This window comes from Kryptolebias marmoratus, linkage group LG13, assembly GCF_001649575.2.
Source record: "Kryptolebias marmoratus isolate JLee-2015 linkage group LG13, ASM164957v2, whole genome shotgun sequence".
Lineage (NCBI taxonomy): Eukaryota > Metazoa > Chordata > Actinopteri > Cyprinodontiformes > Rivulidae > Kryptolebias > Kryptolebias marmoratus.
In genome coordinates, this window is record NC_051442.1 from 12,976,758 (window position 1) to 12,993,030 (window position 16,273).

At 42.0% G+C, this 16,273-nt stretch overlaps 1 protein-coding gene across 3 annotated transcripts in view; it reads right to left on the reverse strand.

Annotated features, from left to right (window-relative positions):
• The window catches only part of nrg2a (neuregulin 2a), an 86,787-nt gene that overhangs the window by 47,435 nt on the left and 23,079 nt on the right, over positions 1-16,273 (reverse strand). The window contains exon 1 of one of the 3 annotated variants that reach the window (XM_037978884.1): positions 9,988-10,221. The exons of the other annotated variants lie outside the window; for them this stretch is intronic. Within the exon in view, the coding sequence (XP_037834812.1) occupies positions 9,988-10,075 (88 nt within the window). The 5' untranslated portion in view covers positions 10,076-10,221. Of the gene's footprint in view, positions 1-9,987; positions 10,222-16,273 lie in introns of those variants that run through there. 3 annotated transcript variants of the gene reach the window in all.

Sequence of the window (16,273 nt, forward strand, 5' to 3'; positions counted from 1 at the left end):
ACGGCTGACAGTCGGATGAAGACAAACAAAGCATGACAGGCAGAACGAAGTTCAAACAGGTAGCAGCTTCAATTAAACACGGAAATAGCCTTGCACCAAAATTGCCCCCACTCCAGTTTGTCCTATTTTTTGAGGAGACTGTCCTACTTCACTGACCTGATAAAAGAGACATGTCTGCACAAAGACAAGAAAAAAAAAAGAAAAATAAATGATGCTGCAGTTTTTCAACCTCTTTTTTTTTTCCTGATGGATTTGGGGTACAGCTCAGATAGCATCCACGTTGGCATTCGTGCACTTCAAGTTAGTGACAAATAAAAAAAGAACAACTGAGCCATTATAAATGAATCCTTAACACAAGTTTCTGCAGCGTCTGTCGGAGGCGTCAGTTCTGGACAGGTTACTGTTGTTTAGGCGCCGTCACAAGAAACACGGCAGAAAGTCAAAGTAAATTTCCGAGTGTATCCTAAATCTTACAATCTGACACTTATGATCTGCTCACTCTGGTCACTTGGCACTAATACTCTGATAGGACACAAAGGTCAAAGCTCTCAGAACCAACAATGGATGACTTTGGTACCAGGCAACAAAGAAACTTTTAGTTTCAGCTGATGAAAACTACCGTCTGCCATAACCCTTCATTAGAAAAACATCTGAGAATATCTAATCTAATTTGGAAACTAATGTTTAAGGAATTAAAGGCTATCATCCTGCACAGTATATCAATAATTTATTATCCCAATATCAGTGGGTGCAATATGAAAGAGTGCTTGGATGCAATAAGCTCTCGATTTCCTTACGTGAGTTGCAGAGCGTCGCTCTCACGCTGCCGGAGCTTTGAGCAAGCTTGAAAAATTGGCACTCAAAATACTTTCAGTGTCGTCACTGGAGTCTGGATCCAGCCTGAAACCCGTCTCGGTTTAGTTTCCACGAGTCAGAGAGTCAATGAAACCAAATTGTGACTGATTGGAGTCAATAAAACACCCAATTGAGACATAATTAAGAATCTTTGTGTCACAGGATTGTCGCACCAATGTCATAATTCCTTTGCCTTTACGTACGTACATCCGTAAACTTGTTGCAAGTACCAGTTCAGTGTGATTCCAAGTGAAAATGTGTGTATTTTCTTGCAACTTTGGGTCTCTAAGTAGTCGCCAACAGTTGCAGCCCAGTGAGATGCAGGCTTAAAGCAAATCACAGTGTTGTGATGAGAGAAGGAAAAGCGAGGAGAGGGGGAGATATGGGTTAAACACAACTAATATTGTCATTGCAGAATTCAACAATATTCCTGCGATGGCACGTTTTCCTAAAAATCATGCAGACCTGATTCATTACGAAACATTTATCAACATAACTGATATGGACTCTTTTACTGTAGAGCAGCTCAAATCAAATGAATCTCTAAGAGCAGATTACATTTTAATCAGCTTTTTTTTTTATTCATTGAATGCTTAAAGTGTCAGGCCTAATTTCCTTTGAATGAATAAATAGCAGAACGTCTGATCCAAAATAGCTCGCAGATCAATGAAAAAGCAGCCATTTTTAGTTCTGAAGCCACTCGTTGTTCCTAAAATTACCCTGCCTTTCTTGTCTGCGGACAGCATCCTGTTGGAAAATGTGACTGAAGATATTTGTGGCGCGCTCGGAAGACAAAGCCCGCTAACGTGGTGCGATGCAGATGCAGATGTGCTGCACTTAATAACGTTTAACGAGCTTTTAGTCTCGGGGCAGGTTTCGGTGCTGCAGTTGCTTGAGGAGCCTCTTCAAGATTTTAATGTTCCGAGAGTCCGGGGACGATAAAAATCCCATTTATGCAATGAAGCATAAATGTGGCACTGCTAAAAGTCATATCATAATATAGATTGGACATATATCTCTATTTGACAGCAACTATGCGAGTAATTTGGGTTTATTGATTGCTAGGAGCCACGTTTTCTACTGTTAAACAGCCTAATGTATTTCATGGGACCAGATGTTAAGCAGTGCTCAGTGTCCTGTGGACTAACCTACTGACCCCCGCTCCCTCTCTAATTTGACATTACACTCACTAAAGGGATTTTGTTAACACTGTGTCACTCTGACTGTAAGACAGTTTTGTACGCACATGTGCACACTGTCTGATAAGCATCTTCAGACGCTGTCATAAACTTTCATATCAATCTAATAGGAAAATTACTGTCTTCTGCTCCTCTAACAACCTAAAATATACAGAGCAAAACCTACAAAAGCCTCTAAGAGGGTTCCAAGTCTGTATAATTGAACTTCTGCACATGATTTCTACACACACACACACACACTTAACTGTGCCAGACTAAGCCTATGCACACTGCCTGAGGAAAGCCTTGTCAGTCATAGTCGGAGACCTGCAGGAATGAGGCTGCGCCGAACAGTACACAAACACACACAAAAAAAAAAAAGTTTAAGTGCTTCGTCTGGACGCAAGTCTGTCCTTGCCACGCACATGAACCCGGGGTGTCCTTGAGCGGAGAAGTTGCAGAGACTCGGGGCTGCGCTTTTCATCAGCTCGTTAGGCCAGATGTGTGCCGAGATATTTGATGGTAATATAAAACCCCAGAAAGATTAGTCCTGTCCTGATAATGCTGCATTAACTGCGCGGTCAGAGTAAATATATATACATATATATATATATATATATATATATATATATATGTTTGTAATTAGCAGATTCTCACCAAAATACAGTCGGTATCATTGTGAAAAGACAACAGCCTCTTGCTGACAACTGGTCATTTTTCCATAACCCCAGTGGAATGGAGTAATGATAAACCCCTGCCTCAACAACAGCCCGTTTCTCTCTTTTTGAAGCACAGGGGCAGCTGCAGACATGGACTATAAAAACCCAATTTGAGAATAGAAGCCTATCTGGCGTGTCAACAGCTCATGCCTTGGGTAACAGTTGGGGATTTCAGCCCACAGAGCTCTGCTCAAAAACAAAGTTGCTTGATGTATTAACAAACGCTTTTGCTCTTATTATCGAGGTAACATTTTTGTTTCATTTCCAGGAGCTTAGAGAAGGAATCCGAGGCATGCCTTTGTGTTTCTTTCGAGACAAAGTATCCCTGATTACTGCGGTGTTATGTCACCTCGCTGCACGTCGTCAAAAGACAAACTGCTTAGTGGGCCAGTCAGAAAAATGGGCTTCGCATGTGGGAACGGTCCGCAGACCAGTTACTGGAGCAAAACATCTGTTGAAAGACATCACTTGAGCGGCGTCTGACCAAAAACAGAACAATTTCACCAAGTAATGAACTCGTGCATTCCTGGAATTGTTCCGAACATACTGGTTTTACCTACATCGCAGAGAGCCATAATCTGTTGCTGTAACTTTTTATAAGCTGAAGCGTTTTTATGAATAGGAGTTTATCGCAAAAGTCTCGAGTTAATGGGGTTTTCATACTTAAGAGTCTTCGAAGTTGGCACGAAGTTTGAGCAAATCAACACATTTGGACTTAATTTAGCATATACCCTAGCCTGATCAACAACAGGGTCAAATTTGAACAAAATATATGTATATATTTTAAATATGTGGAGTACTGTTCAACTCAACTAGCAGCTGCACTTTTTGACGTTGTCAAAGTTTTATGGTTTTCCAGACCCAAAGTCAAGTAAAGTTTAAATTTATTTATAAAATCATAAGTATTTAATCATAATTCAGGGTTAGACGCTGGGATATACATTCTTTTTACACTTTCTGCATTTTGACGTTAGCATTAGCCAACAAAACTACTTGGTCCTGTTTAGTAAAACCCAACAACCCAACAAAACCCAACTCAACAATGAGTTTGATTGCATTTCTTTGTGATTTGTTGCCACCGGGTTGCATCCCAGCAGAGAAACATTTTACTGAATACAAGAGTTGGAGGATATCTATTAGGCGACCCTGCGTGTCGTACAGTGACGCTAACGAGATTCTGTGTGTGGCAGACAGATTACAAGGAGCCATTTGAGGAAAAAAAAAAACTGAATCGTCTTCATCGCAGTTTGTATTTTACATTTTGCACCCTTGCGCTTTTCACTGCTGTCTCCACAAGAACCAAAAATGATGATCAAGAACAAGAAAATGTGCAGAAAAAGCTAAATGCTGCCACATTGTGTATATTAGGACCAAAGAAGAAAAAAAAGAGGTCGAATGGGTCCCACTGACTTATGTAAAGTCTGTTTTTACAATTTGAAGCCAAAAATCTTAGAAATTCATGTTTCCCCATGGCACTGCTTGAGTTTCATAAACAACTAAAGACATGCTGTCCAGGGGATTCAAAACATGTGCAAGAACTTTACCCATTAACTTTAACCATTAAAATATCACTTTCTGAAAGATTCTTTATTTACTTTAATCAATGTGTTACTTAAAAACGATTAACTGTAAGGTTTACATGCATGAGGCGTTGTTTTGACAAACCTGGACAACCAGAATTGCCTGTTAGAGTCATCTATGTGTTACACATCTTGCACTAAAACAAATTATTTCAGTCTAATAATGCTGCTAGATGAAGGATTTCCTGTCAACATAGAGAAGTAAGTAGTCATTTTCATAAGCAAAATCGCTGCTTCTCTAAAATTCACAACAAAACCAGATTTTTTTTTAAAGCAAACACTAATTTAACATGGCTTGAGTGGGAAAAAGCATGTGTTTACCATCAGCACTATCTGTGCGCGATATTACCTAGTATTAAAATATTTCGGGGTCTTATTATACATGACAAACTTCGGAAAAGTTTCAATTTGCTCCTAAAATCTGTGTTAATGTTTAATTCAACCCTATGATGGAGCGGGGAACCATGATTCACGCACCTCTGCCCTCTGACCCACGTTCCCCTCATCAAGATAAACCAACGTGAAAAGCAGACCAAGCATTCATGTCATACTTTGCTCTTTTTCTTTTACCTAATAAATATTCTGAAAAGATGTTGCAAGTTTCTGGGCTGACTTGCGAGCTGCCATCGTTGACTATTTAACACCTAAAACCCACCCGGAGCTGCCAAAATAAAAAAAAGAGTTGTTCCAACTACAGGAAAAATAAATAAATATGTAAAGCCTGGCAAGACAGATCCTCTTGTGATTAGGATGTTGCAAAGCTCTCTAAAATCCAACTCTCCTGTTTCAAACAAGGACAAGAAAAAAGCTGGATTTTAAAATCAAATCATCCCACTTGAATCCCTTTCAAACACGGAGCCATGCCGAACAAGCGGCCGCGTGGCGTCTTCCTGTTAGGTGACGAGGTTGTTAATTCTGCGAATCATCACCGCAGTGCAAAGCTCTAAAAAGCTTTCTTCTCGTTTAACCCCGGTGACTCGGTTTGCACCATGGTTGGGTCCTTCTGACGTCTTCTTCTAAACCCACTGAGTCCAACATTTCACTTCAAACTCATCGGTTTTCCACTTCCTTACAATCGCTACATCTAAAACTGCAACAAAAGGATAAAAAAGGCGAGTGAAGATGAAGCTTGGGAGCCGGTACGCCGTCTAGAACACGCAGGAGAAAAGTAGGAGAGGACTCCATGGAGACGTGTCTACAAGATGAATTCCATCACATCAGGAAGTTCATTTCAATTAAACCCCATTTGCTATTCTCCAAACATGGTGCTAACGTGTATGAAGGATGACTTACTAAGTACTAATCTGAGTATTTTATGAAAACGAGAAAGGAAGAGAAAGTCGATGGGATCAGGAAATCTTGTGTAATTACAGCCATTCACAGAATCTGACTGAGGCTCATTTTAATCCTTTAACTGTCACAGGTTACTGTTGAATTAGGGCAGATAATTTATTTGTAGGAATTTCTCTCAAGAACCAATCTGGAAATGGCTTATCAGCTGGTACTTTTGATGTTTTAATCCTTCTAATGAAAGTACAATGGAGGCATTCCTATTAAAAAAAATAAATTCTACCACAAAAGATCCTATAGACTGAAGGCGCATTAGCTGGCTCTCTGGTTCCCGTTTTTATGTTCTCAGCACTTCTTCCCATCTTGTTTTCCGTGAGATAAATTAATAGAAGAACTGAACTGGCCTCGCTCTTCCCCTGATCCGTCTCCGTAAACCATTTTGCCGCTGAGTGATTTGAGCAGCAGCTTTTCAACTTGGAAAGGTGCAGTAGGTGTTGGTACATGATAAGGAGCAACCAAAACAAACGCGAGGGAGCCAAGTCTTCACTTCCCCCCGCCGAGTGATTATTACCACCCTCACAACACGCACGCAAACCCATCCCCGCAGAATGGAACTTGTTGTGTTTTGTCTTGACGTCGGATGAAAGGAAGGTGCGAGCTTATGAATTATAGCATCATCTCCAGCTTATTTATGCAGGACAGGCAGACCGAGGATCTAATTACAGCGTTGCCGCCGAAACAAAGCCGGCGCGCAGCTTTGCCTTTTCTTTCGTCCTTCCAATTAGGATCAGCGTTTTTGACAGAAGGATATTATTTTGTCAAGGTCTGCAGACGGTCCCTCTTTTCAAATGTCGGGCTCGTTCCATTAGGAGTCGCAAAACTTCTTCTCTAAAGAGTGTCATCTTACAGCCGCAATACAAACCGTTTTTTAACAAAGCGACGAGAAAGGAGCTCGTCACGTAACGGTGGACATCTACTGTGTCCCTTATTCAACACTTTGAAATAAGTTTTTGGTCCAGAAGAAGCCAATGAACGTTTAATGGAAGAAAGAACCACCTGCTGGGGGACGGTCTCCTTCAAGTGACATCACAAGACAAACCCGTCTCTGCGATTCCTGTGACTGGAGACGGCCTCCACAGATTGTTCATGTTTACATACGATTAGAGTTTGACACACCTAATTTAGAGAGACACGTGCACACATGCACACAGCACATTGTATAACACCCCATAATCCACTGCAACATGCTGTTGAATCTATGCATGAAGTTGTGTTGAAACAGCATCTTGAATATGTTACCGCGGACACCGAGGAGACGGTTGTCTGAAAAGGAACAATGTCCAAATTAGAACATTCTATCGGAATGCATATTGCAGCTAATTTTGAGCAATTTTCACACACACATACACACACACACAAAAAGTTCCCTCTGAGACCTCTAGTTGTTTGAACTATACACAGACAACAAAGCCGCATTTTCTGTATATTTTTTCGACTCATTCTGCTCATTTGGGTTATTGAAAAAGAGCCAAATCCAACAATAAGGGTCACTTAGAGGTGTTTTATTGCCGGCTGCAATAATTAAACAGGACATTATAAAACAAACACTTGATATACAATTTATATTTGGGCTTCTAAAGTTACTACCAATTCGAAAAACGCCGAAAGAAATCACAATCCAAGCACTTTGTTCCGACCACCTGGGTTTAAAGATATGTCATTTAATAAAATGTTCACATTTGCAGGTGATTTCTGTGTCGCAGACACAGCGAATAAATGAGCTACTACGTGTTTATTTTCTCCCAACTTTAACTCCCATTCACCATACTTTGGAAGTGGGGGTAAAACTTGCCTTTTTAGGCCTTGATTCGCTTCTCGTGAAGGGTTGTATATTTTGCCTACTATTAAAAATGAACTGAGCTAACCAGAACTTTGTAATGTGTTTTTAATTTCGACTAGAAAACCAGGCTTCCTATTGGCTTTTCCCCACTCCCATTGGCGTCGAAAAAAGTTAGAAATTCTGATTTTCTTCTCACCAAAAATGGCTGGTGATATCACAAACTTACCAGCAGACGGTTGAATTGTGACTTTTAAAAAGTTTGATTCTTTAATAACGACCACTGGAGAAATGGACCTAGAGTAAAACCTAAACGAACAACAGCAGATCTATGATGGGGCTGTGACTGCTGGATAACACGCTCTCTTGCTGGTCCATGACTCAGCATTTTAAAATCAGGATTTAAGAACAAGAAAATATATAAAAAAAGATTAATTAATTATTATCGAAGGCCAAACTGTAGACGAGTGAATACAGCTGCCAGTGCTTTATGTTCCTATGACTTTACAGAGTGCTAGTCTGAGTTCGGTTTGCCGTGTGTGCTAGCGTGAGCTGTTCACAGCCTCCTGTAATATTAAAGGATCCACAGAATAAAGGAAAGAAGCGGATTCACCCACATACTAAATATCACCTGCAACACAAAGAGCTGAAAAGTCCAGTTAGGAAGTAGCGTCGTGGCACTGAACTGTCATTTTCTGAAAAATAATAGTGCAGCCTTCTAAGAATATTTGCAAGCCGAGAAGGCCCCCGACAGCAACTGCTTTTATCGCAAACACGACAAAGTGTGAGAACTATGAAGAGCGAATAATTACAGGTCGAACACACACGGACGGACCACTGTTTCCACGAGCTGTAGGAATTATTTTCAAATTTCTATTCGCTTCAACCTCTGCCTTTCTCACGACAAAGAAAACACATTAATGAGAGGAACTCACGCCTCAGATTATTGTTCTGCGTATTTTTGAGAGCGCCACCAAGTGGCAGCAAATGCTATGACAACTAGACGCCCGTTGACGGAGACCACAAAAGGAACGTGAATCAAAGTCGTGCCCGTATTTCGGCTGCATTTTGACCGAAGCACTGAGTAGAACTTCCATAAAGACATGAAGAAATGTTATAATGTGTAAAAAAAAAACCAACAATAAAAGTCCAAAGAGACAAACTGATGATGCTGAATAACAGCGCAGACACAACCATCATGCTTTCATCTCAACTCTCTTTGAAAGCTTCAAATTTTCACACAGATTACGTAATCTATGATAAAATAATCCCATAATAAATTGCTCAATAAAATTCTACTTTTAAAAGAACCACAGGACAGATGCAGACCTCAGAGCACGATTTAATTCAGCCGAGCACACGTGTAAAACTTGATGAAAAGGAGAGAAAATAAACCTTTACATGGGAATTATGAAATTATTTTATCTCTCGTGGCCTGTTTGAAGATTAAAATCAAACTTGGAATTTCTGCGAGTCAGTTTCATCTTCAAATATCTTTAACTGATCATATTCTCCGCTCCGAGATGGCGAAACAACTGCAGGAGTCTGTTTTCTAAAAAAAAAGGACAAGAAATCACATTAACTGAAAACACCACACGTTATCTGCTTTTCTGCTGGGGGCTGACGGGGGTGACATCACCCAGTACAAAATGTCTATCGAGATGAAAGAGGCAGTATCTGATCGAGCAGAGAATGACACATGTAGAAGGAGAGCAAACAAACAAAAACCTACTGTAATAATCGAGCTATTGTCCTTAAAGTGTCACTAAAATGGGGGCTGGGCCTCCCCATGACCTGAGGTCAAACTTAAGTGACATGCTGCAGCTTGTAGAACGCACCACTGAGCAACCACATTTCTACCTCTGGGAAGCTGAAATACAAACAGCTCGAATGCTCTCCCAAAACTAAAGCAGCTTTCAGAAGAGAGAGAGAGAAAAAAAAAGAAAAAGTGAAATGACTCAGAACCGATTTAGAATTTAAAGAAGCAAGAAAAACACTTCAGCCCATTTTGAAATATTAACGCTGTCAGGGAGCGCGTAACGACACGTGGTTTGCTGCCAGACAAGCATTAGTTTCATTTAAAACTTGTTTCATAATTTAGGAAATGAAAAAAAAAAACGTGATGTGACATAACACATGGATTATTAAAGCCTTTAAAGCACAGCTACAGTGAGTCACAGGTTTTTAGAGACTCTGTGAGGTCCACGACTTGTTTTAAAAGTTTGCGCACTTTTTTTTTTTTTACCTCCATAAAGCACTAAAGTGCTGCCAAAAACCGGCGCCTCTCCGCCTTTTCCACTGAAAGATCAGTTCATGTGACAACCTGGCAAGCCAGCTTTGACAAAACAAGGGGGGGACACTAAATTTGCCCCACACACTTCCTTAAAAACGCAAACTTTACTCCACAAACCTTTCCTCTGCTGCTTCTCTGAGATAATCTCTCTCTGCCACCGTTCCCTTCTGCCACACACACACACACACACAAGTAAACACTTTCATTACACAGAAACTCAAACTATTTCATTTACCTGTAGTGGGATTGACCTCCTTCTTATTTTGCCCTTTCTTTCCTCCTCTCTTTTTCCCTTTCTTTTCTTTCTTCTTGTTCTCTGTCATGCTGTCAGAAAAAAAAGTAAATCCTCTCAGGAATAGATTTTGAAAAAAAAAAAGAAGCCAAAAAAAAAAACCTCCAGGTAGTCCTTTTGGAAGCGTGTTGCAAAAGGGCACCACCAAACTCTCTGAGCCTGTTAGAGCGTCTCTCCTCCTATAAAGACTTGCACCAATCAAGCAGAGCAAGGAACCACCTACTCACAGTAGGGCAGATCTGGGAGTGAGGAAGGGAAAAAAAAAAAAGAGGGAGGAGTGCAAGAAAGCATTGCACGATGGCAATCAACTCCTCCATTACTGGATCTTGCAGATAAGCGGTCGTTATTCCAGACCCTGAAGGAACGGGGTCTCAGGGAGTCCGCGCATAAATCTCCGACTCCGTGCTTCCCAACAACTCTGTTACGCCTGACCCCTGGCAGCATCTTCTCCCCTCTAATGGCCCGTGCAAAAGGGAACCGAGACCAGTTAAGCTGTCCCCTCTGCACCGCTGACCCCACCCAGATAAGTCAGTGGAAGGACCTGCCCTTTGCCAGGATGATGTCGGGGTCCCCGAGCACCTTACATCTGCTTCGCATTTGTTGAGCGCAGATTCAGTGGATCTGTGTGTGTGTGTGTGTGAGGTGCTGAACGTCAGATCACAATCTGTGACAGACTGCTCCCTGCAAAAATTGCACTTCCTTGCCTCTCGTGTCTGTCAGTACCTGTCTTGGTGCTACAGACGAGTTTGAACACGTCTTTCGGCTGCGGATCTCTCTTCACTGTCTCCGTTGGCCAGTTGTCATTGATGTCCATGCAGAAATAAACCAGTAACACAAACTTTACACTGACTCTGTGATATTTATGCGAATAAAAGTTGAGTTTTTGGTCAGCCTAACCTATCCCATTAGACAGCTTTGAAATATCCAGCACAGTAGTGCATAGGAGATGCTTAGACCAGACCAAGACGAAGATCAGAACAAATAAGCTCCGAACGACTAGAATAAAACCTTCCCCAAATGTAAATCAAATCTGCGCATATCCAATACACAGATTTGCAGAGAACAATTCAAACTTCAACAGCTTTTTTTTTGCTTACTTTCTTTTTGATGTGGCCCAAACTGGAATGGCAACATCACAGTCTTATTTAGCCATGCTATATCAGAGCGAGATATTTCTAATATCGTGCACTGCGCTACCCTCTTGATTGGCAAAAGATGAAAAAAAACAACAACAACAAAAAAAAACACGTAGCAACAACAACAGAGTGACTCTCAATGAAACTGGTAGATGAGTCATCTGTGGGGCCACCCCAAGGTTTGTCTCTCTGTCAAGCCCTCGGAGGATTCTTGATGTTTTTAAGGAGTAGGTGGCAGCGGCAGGGATTGAAAGGGGCAGCGCGAGGGTCATGTCTTAACAGGTCAACGCACTCAAGAGCACAAGCCTCATCTGTGGGCACGGAGAGGTCAAAACAAGGCCAACGTTTGAAAACCAACTCAAACGGAGGGTGTTTTTTTTTTCTAGAGCAAGAACAAATTGGTCTGCTCCCAGTAGTAGTTCTCCATGATCTAATCTGTCAGCAGAGGCAACTGAGAACTGGCAGGGGTTACGGTGTGACGAAAATCCTCTCGCACCGCCCTATCGTTCCCCAATCTCGACAATCACTTCCTCCTCTCGTCGTTAAACAAGATGGGACTCGTCCCTGAGCTCGCATGTCTCTGGGTGGGCATGCAATCTATGTGTCATCGATATGATGTCAGGGGACAAAGAGAAATGAAACAAAACAAAACAAAAAAAAGACACGTCACTTACAAGATGATAGGATGCAGATTTATGGCACGATTTTGGAACACTTGTCATCCTCTTATGTCTACAACCCACGTGTGTCTTCAAGCAAAGCCACGCAAGGTGCAAAAGAGTGACGTTTAGTATTAGTTTTTGTTGAACTTTGATCACAGTTCAATCATTTGATTGTTTGAGAACGGGTGCTGTGGAAAAGTGATAAACTATGAGGAGCTTACCTGCTGTAGGTAGCTCTTTGAGGGACCACGGTTTGGAGAAATCAAGTTAAACTCGGATCGATAAGCTAAAGGCTAGCTAAAACTACAGCGAACAAACTAGCTTATCAAAAGTTTCACAACAGTTCGTGTGAATACTATTTTATAGCTCTTTACAAAGCCATCAGTATCCTATTACACAATTATTCCAGTAGAAATATGAAACTAGCATTCCTCGAAGGCATACATACTGTCTTTCTTGCGTACAAAGGATTTCAGTCAAGATCCTGCGCAATTAGTTCACAGGGTATGTGTTGAGGATGACTCTCAGCTAATACCACGCCAAATTTTAGCTCAATACCTGTCAAACTGACTGAGTTATAGGCCTTTGGAGTTTGTAAAGGTTGATTAGCTGTGACTCAGAAAGTTAATTAGTTTTAGATGGTTATCCCGTGATTACTTTCCAAGAGTTTAGTTGAGTTTAGTGGCTCATGAGATATTTTGTTAACAAACAGACACACACAGACACATACACACTTACTTGCACACACACCGACACGCAGGCGACTTACGTGGCTGCTCGCCTTTCATGGCAGGTTGCGATAATTATGGTATTCCTGACAGAAGTGCCTCCGGCTGCACTGGAAGTGTTAGCAAGATGCTGCTGTCGCTACTTGTGCTTGCAAATAGCCACAGAATTGTACGTAACAAACTACATGACACAACACTGACGGTGATGTAAAGGCTTATAATATACGGTAATGTTTGCATAAACTGCTATAAATTCTTGTTTCAAGACAGCAGCAATCCACTTTGGTCTCAAATAAGCCATTAGATTGTAAATCCAGTCAGGATTAAACTCTGTTTCCTCAAACTGAAGTCGTATAAAAACTATCTACAACAGGTAAGATATTCATTACATTTGGACATTTTAGCAAAAAGCTAAATGCAGCAAAACTGTAGCTAAATACTAAAATTAACCAAAGTAGCTATCATTGGGAAAAATCATAACTAAAAGCTAAAGGTAGCAAAATGATAGCTAAAAGCTTTAACTAGCAAAATCACAACAAAATGCCAAAATTATAAACTGTAGCTAAGAGCTAAATAATGCTAAACCATGGTATAAAAGCTAAATGCACAAAAACTGTAGCTAAATGTTAAAGTTAGCAAAACCACAGCAACAAGCTAAAATTAGCAACACACTAGCTACAAGCTAAAAAGAGCACAAGAAGTCAAAAATAGAGCAAGTATGCTGAAGAAAAATTCGGAGAATGATGTCAACATATATTTATTTTTGTGCAAATGAAGTTAAATAATTCAAAAAGTATAAAAGTTACAGAAACTAAAGGCCATAGCACATTGTTCCCGACTGAGCCGCACATTTAGGGATATGAATAGCTAAAATAGCACAAAGTATGCAGAAGTAGTTTGACTGCAAAGAAAAACGTACGGAAGGAACCAGAAACAGGGAAACAATCGTGTGAATGGCCTAAAAGTTTTAATATAGATTCTATTTACGACAGAGTTATTCAGAAGCGAATAAAGGCCTTCTATCTTTTGAATGAATAAACTATTTTCTGGGACTGTACGTCCTTTTGAATGCTCCACAGAACCCATCTCTGTCTGCCTTCTAATCCCTCTCTGCTGCTTCTAAAAACGGGGGGCTGCTGGTGGCGGTGTGTGTATGTGTGTGTGTGTGTGTGTGTGTGTGTGTGGGGGGGGTCACTTTTCTCCACGATGAAGCTAACAACAGCATACCTGCACATCATCACACTGATACAGCTCCGCAGCACTCCTGCCCTTTCACAGGCATAGGAGTTTATCTTTTTCCAACATAATGGCTTTAAACAGCCATTAGGTTGTGTTGTTTACATCTGTCTCCCCCCACCCCACCTCGACAAAGTGGACTTGTGTGTTGTGGCGGGGCCCAGATGGGGGTTAAAGTAGTGTGTAGTACTTGCTTTTAACGCTCATCTGTTCTTTTATTCTCTGCAGTGAGCCGAGGGGAGACGAGGGGTGGTGGTGGTGATGGTGACATGGGGGGTGGGGACAAAAGCTCAACGAGAGGCAGAATTTTAGGGGGAAATACACGGAAATGGTGGCGGGGGAGAGGGGGCCGATGACAGGAGGTAATGAAATCGGCATTGCTTGATGGAATGCATATCTCCCGCCTCTTTGCATGCCAAAATTTTTAAACAGAAACCCTCAGGCAATCTGCTGGCCCTCAAGGTATGTGTTGAGGATGACTCTCAGCTACGACTACAACACATTTATTATCTGTAGAGTTGTCTGAGTTTTTACCATTTCTGCTTTTGTTATGGTTGACTAGCTGTGGCAGCCATCTTGGATTGGACTGACTCCAAAGGTTAAGAGCTCAGCAGACCCAAGCCGGCGCCTTGGCTGGTGTGAGGGCGAGAGGCGACGCGGATCCAGGGTCTGTGGCATCTGGAGGTCTAAAGGAGGAGGTTTATTTTTCCTTAAGGTCAGCCGTGCCAAGGTGAACCGAGATTCCACATCTAGGCCGTCATGGCTGAGCGCCCCACCATCAGCCGGGATCTGGATCACAGAAACCACAGTCGCTGACTCATTAAGGGCACAGAAAACAGATGAATGGATTTAAAGTCAAATCGAGCGTGCCTGTTTGTTTTGTCACAGGAAAAGCCACCGGAAACCCATAAGGAAACGGCAAGGAGTTACAGTAAACAAGGAAGTGATCCTGGGGTGAATTTGGGGGCTCTTTTTGACGTTTCCGCAGCACATAGCTGTCGCCATGGTAACCACAGTCTTAAGGGTAGCAACTGAGAGAGAGAGAGAGAGAGAGAGAGATGAGAAAGGGTGGAGCGAGGATGAGGAGCAAGAGAGGATACAAGTGAGAAAAGTAGGAGATAATGCGTGAGAAATCCACCACGAGGGAGAGCGAGAATAAAAGACGAGTGAATGAAGAGAGGCTGAAGGAAAAGTGTAGAACTGAGAGTAAAATGCAAAGGGGTGGTGGTAGGGTGGTGGTGGTGGTGGTGGGGGGGTATGTATTGAGCAGCTGCAGTCTGGCCACTGTATCTCTCCAGTAAGAGAAACGTCCATGAGTAAAGGCTGAGCCAAGCCTGCTGGGAAGCACTGCAGCAGCACCTTAGACAGGAAGACATGACAAACATCAGTGCTGCTCCACTCTAAAGGCCGCGGACAAAAAAAAGAAATAAAAAGAGAGATTTCAGCTCTTTGGGCTCTCGGTCTGTTCAGGTCTCCACCTCCTTCCCAGCCTCCACATGACAAGCGGCGGTGCCTTCCTTCTGCTTCAGATGGGGACACGGCGTTGATTGATGCGTCTGATAGGTGATTGATGTAATGGTAAGAGGCATCTTTCCCACTTGTGGCCACGGTGACTCACGTTGGGACAGGTTTGATTGGAGCTGAGAGGACCCAGGGATGAGCATAGCAACTGATCAGCCAATGTGGCATGATAGTGCAACAACAGGCCAGGACCACGACAACCTCTCCCTTTCTCTCTCACACACACACACACAGAGTAACAAAGTCCTGCAACCAGATGTGATCTCTGCGCCTCCAAACTCTCACTGACTATCCCCCTAATCTGGAGGAAAACCAGAGCTGAGTGGTGAACGACCCCCGTACGCCTGTGTCTGACTTATAATTAAGCCAATGATGTTTTCTTCCCTTTTGACTCCCCCCGCCTTGTCTTTGGCTCATCGTCCTTGTTCTGCTTGCAGACAGATACCTAAACAGTGATAAAACTGTGTTGTTGTTTTTTTTGTCGTTTCATGACTGAAAACTGATTCCTATCTTTGGCATCAGTCACGGTTTGAGGTGAAGTGCCTGGTTATGTGTGTGGGAAAATTTTCTGTTTGCTCCAAGTGTTCCGTGCATGCGAATAAGTCTGCTGGCGTCGGAATTAGACAGTTAATATATCATTGTTAAGATATTAAAATAGCACAAATATCTTTAATGGCAGATGTTACGAGGAGAACCTTGATCCTCTTAAATCACAATTCCCTCTATCTTCTGAGAGCTATTTGATTGAATCTTTGTCTCCTTCTTTTTGTTGTTTTTTTTTCTCCTTTGTTTAACGTATTTATTTTGAGTCTGTGCTTTTGTCTGTCTCTCTGCCTGTCTCGCTTCATTCTGCTTAAGGGAGGGATAAAGAGGTTTGTGTTACTGTACTGATTGACTTGAAGATAGAGGCTGGAAAACAGATCTCCTCCACCTCCTCATTCTACTC